At 35.7% G+C, this 8,942-nt stretch overlaps 1 protein-coding gene across 1 annotated transcript; it reads right to left on the reverse strand.

Moving 5' to 3' along the window:
- Nucleotides 1-203: 203 nt before the first annotated feature.
- LOC147074160 (uncharacterized) lies at nucleotides 204-8,545 on the reverse strand. The gene is made up of 4 exons (XM_085944014.1): nucleotides 8,361-8,545; nucleotides 7,856-7,987; nucleotides 5,052-5,220; nucleotides 204-327 (listed from the first exon to the last, which is right to left on the reverse strand). Exons 1-4 carry the CDS (start codon nucleotides 8,508-8,510, stop codon nucleotides 317-319), a joined length of 462 nt encoding a protein of 153 aa, XP_085800140.1. The 5' UTR covers nucleotides 8,511-8,545; the 3' UTR covers nucleotides 204-316.
- Between the last annotated feature and the right edge of the window lie 397 nt (nucleotides 8,546-8,942).

An 8,942-nucleotide genomic window follows, 5' to 3' on the forward strand; every position in this document is an offset into this window, starting at 1 on the left:
AATAGTTCTATATTCGGCCGCGAGTCGTGAATAATTATTGCCAGTAGTTAGGAACGATAAATCCTTTATCGTATAAAGTATTTGAATATCGTTAAAATACCTCCGTCTTTAGTAATAGAAGATCAAGCCAGATGTTAAGCTTCTTCTTGCAACTTCCTAGTGGTAGCGTTTGAATCGGTAGCTTCACTTCCAGGGTGCGGTCAACGTGGCAGGTACATCTCATGGGTTTAATGTGGTGTAACGATGAAATCCAAAAGGTGAAAACTCGAACTCTGTATTTTGGCGGACAGGAGATAAATCTAGTAGTGCGGCAATTTCACAAGGCGGCTAGAAGTATTAACACATAGACTCATCTCTGATAATTGACGACAGAGGAGTAATTATTTTTGAAGAGAGACAGCGATCCTATCATGGGGGTCAGCGGAGATCTTGAAGTCCTTGAAGACATCGCAGGACCTTCCCTAATTCGTCACGAAGGTCCACTAAGATTACCGTCATGAAAAATCTAGCTACCTACTATAAAAATATTCGTTCGTTCTCGCATCAAAAAAATAAACTTAAGAATAAACAAGAAAATAAGTATACGCAGATACTTATTAAAAAAACATTTGAAATCAGTCGGGTCCTTAGACTATGGATACATCTAGACGCCACCCATTGCATTGCTAAATGAAGCTGTGTGCCGTGCGTTTGATTTGTGGGCGAGCGAACGCATTCGTATTCAAATGTTCGAGACCATAGACCATTTCGCTAGTGCTCGCCCAAAGAGCTCGTACTAGATGCTCAGAATTAAAATATATATTTCTATTTTTTTACGTTATAAAGTATTTTTAAGCGGTCAAAATGCAAATATTAGGTAAAAATATCCATAATTTAAGTTATTTTAAAGAAACACGATCAGTTGATATTAAAATATATAATAATATACAAATAAATTACCACGAACATGTATCAACTTATCAGTACGGTTACCACATTTTAATACAACACACATAGCCATCTTTTCTACTTAATTAACTAAAAATATTTACCACTGACTTTATGTTTAATACAAAAAATATCAATTTTTTTACAAGGTTATCGACGCTAAGCTATGCATATTTGCAGGATTTGGCGGCGATACAACAGAAAATCATCTCACATATCTGTAAACCTTTTATCTTACTATAGCGCGTGTCGCAGAGATTATCATCATCATCATCATCATCAGTCGGGGTCAATCCACTGCTGGATGAAGGCCTCCCCAAGCTTTCTCCAACTCTCTCGGTCCTGTGTCGTTCGCTGCCACGTATTTCCGCCGAACTTTACCAGTTCGTCAATCCAGCGGCTTTTAGGACGACCCTGTGGCCATTTCGAACCCCTTGGGTACCATTGGATGACGGCATTTGTCCAGCGGCCGTCTTTTCGGCGAGCAATGTGCCCCGCCCATCTCCATTTCAGCTGTTTGGCAACGTCTATAACATCGCGTATTCTTGTCTGCTTCCTAACCCATTCGTTTCTCTTACGGTCCTTTCGCGTGATGCCCAACATGCACCTCTCCATGCCTCGCTGTGTCACTCTTAACTTTTGGACATCTATTGTGTTGAGGGTCTACGTCTCGCAGCCATACGTGAGCACGGGTAGCACACATTGGTTGAACACCCTACGCTTAAGACATAATGGTAGGTTACTCTTGAAGATACTATTCAGACATCCGAAAGCACTCCATCCCAGCTTTGTTCTTCGAGCAATTGCATCGTGCATGCTTCCGTCTATGGACACCTGGTGTCCGAGATAGATGTAGCTGCTGACTTGCTCGAGTTGGGTGCCAGAAATACAGATAATCGCAGGGTCCGAAAAACAGTTCCTCATCACTTTTGTCTTTGAGACATTTATCTTTTGACCGACCGTTTGACTGACATCCGCGAGTTCTTGCATTCTATCTTGGAGGTCTTTCGGGTCTTGTGAGAGTATAACAATATCATCTGCGAAGCGCAGGTGACTGGGGTGCTCTCCGTTAATTGGAACACCTTTTTCCTCCCAATCAAGTTTCCTAAATAAGTCCTCAAGAGTAGCTGTGAATAGTTTAGGTGAAATGGTATCACCTTGCCGGACACCTTTGTTAATGGGGAATTTACACGACCGTTTGTGGAGTTTCACGCATGCTGTGGCATCACTGTATATACTGTTCAATATATTTATGTAGCGTCTGGAAATTCCTTGGTTGCTAAGGGCGTCTATAATTGAGAATGTTTTGATGGAATCAAACGCCTTTTCAAAGTCTATAAAACCAAGATATAATGGCAGTTTGTATTCCTGGTAGCGCTCTATGATTTCCCTGACGACCTGTATATGATCCATAGTACTGTAGCCTCTTCTGAATCCGGCTTGCTCTCTTGGTTGGTTCTCGTCTAGAATTGTTTCGAGACGGTTTGAGTAGACTAATAGGTCGATAGTTTTTCAGATCTTCAGTGTCTCCTTTCTTGTGGAGAATATTAATGGAGACATTTTTCCATGACTCTGGGATGTTCTCTTCGTGCAGACAAGACGTGAACAGACGTGCGAGCACTTCGCTCACCGTCCTCCCGGCCAGTTTGAGAACATCGATAGTCAGCCCATCTTCTCCCGGGGCTTTCCCACTCTTCATGCACATTATAGCATATTCCACCTCTGTGGTAGTAACCTCGGGAAGAGGATCTCCATATTCTCCGTTCACTGGAAGATCTGAATTGATGTCAGTGTCATCTTTGTATAGAGCGCTGTAAAACTCTACAACAGTGTCCAGTAGATGATCCCAGTTACGCACGATACTTCCATCTTGCGCTTTTAGTGTCGTGATCTGCCGTCTCCCTATTGACAGATGCTGCTTGTTTTTATGTAAGCTCCTTCCTGACGCAACAATTGATTTTACAAGGTTCATATTGAACTTACGAAGATCTTCTTGTACATTTTTACGTACAGTTTTGCACAGCGTGGAGTACTCGAGATCATTTGCAACTTGTTGCTCGCTCTTCGTACTCCTACGCAGCTTCATAAGATCCAACGTTTCCTTTGAAAGTTTGCTTACTCGTTCAACCACAGCAGCAACTGTCTCTTCCGAAGATTCTATAATAATTTTTGTTATTGCTTCGGTGTTTTGTAGGGAGATGGGGTCATTTTCAGCCTGGAAAGCCGCTAGCCTGTTCTCCAGCTCTTGTTGGAATTCGACTCTGCTTCTCAAACCTCTGCGGACTCTGGGCTTCTGCTCAGTTTGGATCTCTCACGTTTGATGTTAAATCGTACTTTACACCTTACCATTCGGTGGTCGCTGCCAGTATTCAAATAGCTTTGGAGTATAAAACCAAGTAGCTGCAAGTTAAATTACTGGTGATGGGTCGTCCCACTTTAATCGCTTACAATGTTCGTAGTATATATTATACCAATATAAATTAAGATAGTTTACAATATGGTGTATAAAAGTATTTGGTATACGTAATTATACATCAGTAACTGCATTTTGATCTGGAATTTGATTCTTTAATATCGAAATAAACTCACTGTTCTTAAAAACAGTCCGATTATATAATTTTTTTCAGCGAAATGAGTCATTTTATGTAATGTCATGCTAGTGGATTGTTTACAAGAGTAGTAAGATTGGCACATTTATATGGATTTTTTACCAGAATGAGTCATTTTGTGTTTTTTCATATCATTAGATGTTATACAAGAGTAATTACATTGGTCACATTTAAATGGCTTTTCACCAGAATGATTCATTTTGTGATTTTTCATCTTACCAGATGTTATTGATGAGTAATTACATAGATCACATTTAAATGGTTTTTCACCAGAATGAGTCATTTTGTGTTTTTTCATATCACTAGATATTCTACAAGAATAATGACATTGATCACATTTAAATGGTTTTTCACCAGAATGAGTCATTTTGTGTATTTTCATCGTATTGGATTGAATACACGAGTAATCACATTGATCACATTTAAATGGCTTTTCACCAGAATGAGTCATTTTGTGTATTTTCATATGACGAGATTGAATACAAGAGTAATTACATTGGTCACATTTAAATGGATTTTCACCAGAATGACTCATTTTGTGTATTTTCATAGAACTAGATGTTATACAAGAGTAATTACATTCGTCACATTTAAATGGCTTTTCACCGGAATGAGTCATTTTGTGTATTTTCATACGACGAGATTCAATACAAGAGTAATTACATTGGTCACATTTAAATGGCTTTTCATCAGAATGATTCATTTTATGATTTTTCATGTTACCAGATATTATAGTAGAGTAATTGCACTGATCACATTTAAATGGCTTTTCACCAGAATGACTCATTATGTGTATTTTCATAGAACCAGATGTTATACAAGAGTAATTACATTGGTCACATTTAAATGGCTTTTCACCGGAATGAGTCATTTTGTGTATTTTCATATGACGAGATTGGATACAAGAGTAATTACATTGGTCACATTTAAATGGCTTTTCATCAGAATGATTCATTTTGTGATTTTGCATGCTACCAGATGTTATAGAAGAGTAATTGCACTGATCACATTTAAATGGCTTTTCACCAGAATGACTCATTTTGTGTATTTTCATAGAACCAGATGTTATACAAGAGTAATTACATTGGTCACATTTAAATGGCTTTTCGCCGGAATGAGTCATTTTGTGTATTTTTATATGACGAGATTGGATACAAGAGTAATTACATTGGTCACATTTAAATGGCTTTTCATTAGAATAAGTCATTTTGTGTAATTTCTTACCACTAGATCGTTGGCATGAAAAGTCACCTTGGTTACATTTAAATGGTTTTTTAACAATATTTTTTTCCTTTTTCTTTACATTCTCGAAATCAGATCGACTGCTAAAGTAATTAACCGTCTGTTCTTCTGTTTTATGAGACGATTTGTGAATGTTCAATAGAGATAACGATTTAAAAAAGTTAAAACAAAAACTGCACACAAAATTTTCGATATTAAACGATTTTTTCTCTAATTTTATTACAGCTACTAATAATTTGGGATCTGAGACGTTAGATTGTATAATATGCTTACGTTTAGCAGTGCTTCTGACTATATTAGTAATCGTTTCACATGCTCCCAATTCTTTTTTAATGTCTTGATAGTCAATCTGTATTCCATCGTATGGCTCTTGTACTTCTAAGATTCTCTCTGACAATCCGAGAGTAGAGAAATAGGGCATGTCAGTGGTTGCAGGAATCAACTAAAAGAACGTAGAGTACTGCATATTAAGATGAAGATGAACGACATAGGTACATATATCAGAGAATAAAAATTAAAAAATCAAACACCCTTAAAGGTCAAAATAGAGATGATAATATGATATATTCAAAGTATAAGACAAGACATTCCTTAAATGTTTGAAGCCTTATTATTTATTGAATTTTTATTAAATATTTCATGACTGCAATAAGTATTCTTATTCGTTGGACATGTGCTCGTCTGAAATGTAATTTTTTTGTCAAAAAGTAACTTAAACGCATTGGAATTGTATTCATATAATTTGGTTTATAAATGCGTGTATTATGTGAAAGTGCGTGTATTATTTATTACTAGCAAAGTATCAACAAAACAATGGCATGATATATATGTTATTTCGAGTTAAAAAATACAACCTCACAATCTGACATCTAAATGGATATTTTCAACGAATGATATCAATAAAATTAAACCTTCGTATTTTTAATTTTTTTTAAATATGAAAACGCATTTAAAAATTAAAAAAAAATAGATATTAAAATTTGTTTCTTAATTAGCGTAGACGACTATGCTTTATTTTTTGTTTGCAATCGTTCAATAACAAATTTTAATATTATTTTTTATCATCTTAATTTTTCATAATAAAAAATACACTCATCGGCCATAATATACTAATATTCCACTTTTGCCAATATTAGTGCAGCGCTATGGGTATTAAGTATGGCAACATTGTAATTTTATAAGTATAATTAGTTTAATTGCAAAGATCGATTTTACAATCTCTTTAATTATTTAAAATAAAAGTAGCTATCTATATTTTTTTGAATATAAATAATTACCTTCTCGATATTTTGTGCGCTGGCTGGATACCTACGTAGGTACGCTATGAATCGAAATGTAGGTATCAGGCGAACATACTATTCTAGGACGTGTACAATTCTGTGGCGCTCTAATGCATTTACTTATAATGTTTTATATTTGAAATAATCTAGGTAATGGCGTCACCTCTTCCATTAGTTACTACATTAACCTCTTGATATTTCTAAGCGCCTGGTATAATGAAACCAAATCAAAAAGTATAAGAGACAGTAGTATGCGAAGAGATGTTCAATTTGGTTGACGGAACTCTAACGGTCTAATGTTAGATGCATTTGTAAATAATGATAATGTTGCTTTCGTGTTAGAGTTACAAATACCTATTTGATGTTCTGACCGCCTGATACACCGACCCTAAATGAAAAAGTATCCGTATGATATTTGGCAACTGACCAAAACAAATCAGGTTTATTATCAGAAGGAATATTTGGAGCATCAGAGAAAAAATAAACTACTAAATTGGCACCCACAATGTGTTCAACAAGGTGAGCAAGTTCCACTTAAAACCTAGTGAAACCGTTAGAATTTTAGGCCACCGGTGAGTCGAATTCGTTGCCCTATCACGCACATTAAAGTATTATTTTTTCAGTAGCAACACCATTATTGTATGTAGCTAAGTACCTTATTTTCTGGGTTGCATTCGGAATAAAAGCAAGTGGGTTGACGGTAATCATAATTGCTTTGCTCTACATCCTCTTTAACAATCTCATTTTCTGAGTCAACCAGCTCGAAATCAATCTCCGATTTTAAATTGGTAAGGTATTTTGAAGCGATCTAAAAAAATACATTGATTTCATAAATATAAAAGCATAATATAAGTGTATTTTTATGAAGATATAAAATGGTGTACCGAAAAATTGTGTGAGTAATAAAGTGTGATAGTAGATCAACAAATTTTTGCCTTCTATTAAAAAGTTACACATCAATAGATATGTCAAAAAAAAAATCGTTTGTTTTCGACCAATAAATACTTTTGTTACAAAAACTAAGCCTACCTACCATAAAGTTAGTCAATAAAGAAATGGACTAAACGACAAAAATCTGTGATAGCATAGTCATTACGTTAGAAAAAAATATATTATTATAATCCTTAGTTAAAATGTGTAGGTATATCGAATTTTCGCTACCCCACGTAGCATTACATGAGCTTAGTTTAGTTTGTAAATAAACACTTTAAGAGAATGGATAAATACTTACAAACATTTTCAAATAAGTACATTATATTTGCCTTTTATCTGTTTGTAACGCACGGCAACACCACAGCACACATACTGACTTTTACAATAATTTTACTTGCGCGATGGTATAAAATGGTTCGGTACCTTTGTATTGAACACAACACCAGACTTTATTTCGTAATTGGCTACTCCTCACACATTTAACAATAATACTAAATACCTGACATGAAACATTGCTCCAAAATAGTAAATTTGCAGAAAAAAACATTATTGTAGATACGCACAACACCGGGATTAATATGCAACACACTTAATGAATTTCAATAATAAAATTCCAAATAAACTCAATAACAGGAAGTCCTTTTCGCAAATCTAGTATCCTAAAACAAAGGACCGAAGAAGCTAAAATCTAAACATTTGATATATTATGTACCGTTTTGTTCGTTACGACAAATTTATATAAAACATATTCTTACAAAATACACTTTGAATTCAATGGTATAATAATAACGGAGCCAAAAAGACATGATCAGTTACAAGCACGATGTATGTATAATACACAATATTGTATAAGAATGTAAGCACCTGATTTATTGGCTCGCGTTTTGAATATGAGCAGCCAGGTTGCGGATCACTGTCTTCAACAAATTCTTCTTTGAAATCAACTCGGAGAGGGTCAATCTCAGTTTTAAAACTGGCAAGGCTGGTTATAGGGGTCTGAAAACAGGACAGAAGGTATTTTATAATACGTGTTTACACCTAACCTATATTATTATGCGTTGAGCACAAACACACAGTGTCTGTATGTGACATAGGTATTATTACGGTTTGTCTAGCTATTATGAATAAACGTGCAACAGCTGTCTTCGGATGAATGAGAGTAGGTAGTTAGCCTGCAGCCATAGAGACGCAGAACGTATAGGTAGGTACTTGGTCAAACAATCGTTATTACTTAAGTGTCAACACGACGGTGTATACGTATTATTGCATGTTTCAGTTAGTAAAGTCCAATATGTCACGCAACTGTTTTATTTGCATCAGTAAGAAACCATTTCAAATTAGAATGATTAATAAGTCTGGAAAGCCTAACCTCAATAGTGCTGTTGGCATCGAAAGCATTCTCTTGCTTAATACAATTAATGTTTGTTGGCGGATTGTTTGCATGGATTATTGGCACATCGACCCATTGCTGCACTTCCGCATCATCTTCAAAAGCATCTAGTTCACGTTTCATGTCCATTTTAAGAAGTTTAATTGACGCAAAAATGTCACAGATTCGGTAAGTAGATTGACAGCTGACATGACAATAGACAATTATTGACTTAACTGTATTCATCTCTCGGCCATAGACAAAACGTCTGCATTGTCACTGCGCCAACTTTACAGACGTACAAACTTATCTATAGAATGGCCAAAAATGTAACTACGAACAACAATAGGACGCCTTTTTGAAAATTTCATTCGAATGTCAGATTTTGCCCAGTTACCCCACCACCCAAAACTCCCAGCCTCTTTCAACAGCGGCAGGTGGAGGAAAGGATACAACCCTGATAATATATTCATAAGTGAAAAGATATCCGCTCAATGCACAAAGCAAGTGCATGACCCTATACCGAGAACTCAACACAGGCCTATCATATGTGAAGTTAACGTAATGATTAAACCAACCATA

Source organism: Rhyacophila brunnea, unplaced genomic scaffold, assembly GCF_057557595.1.
Source record: "Rhyacophila brunnea isolate RB1 unplaced genomic scaffold, BYU_Rbru_1.0 scaffold_16, whole genome shotgun sequence".
Lineage (NCBI taxonomy): Eukaryota > Metazoa > Arthropoda > Insecta > Trichoptera > Rhyacophilidae > Rhyacophila > Rhyacophila brunnea.

Coding starts and splice junctions, on each gene's coding strand:
- LOC147074160 (XM_085944014.1), bottom strand. CDS start 8,510: ATGGACATGAAACGTGAACTAGATGCTTTTGAAGATGATGCGGAAGTG. Junction 7,988..8,360: donor ATGCCAACAGCACTATTGAG/GTTAGGCTTTCC, acceptor TCCTGTTTTCAG/ACCCCTATAACCAGCCTTGC. Junction 5,221..7,855: donor AACGCGAGCCAATAAATCAG/GTGCTTACATTC, acceptor ACGTTCTTTTAG/TTGATTCCTGCAACCACTGA.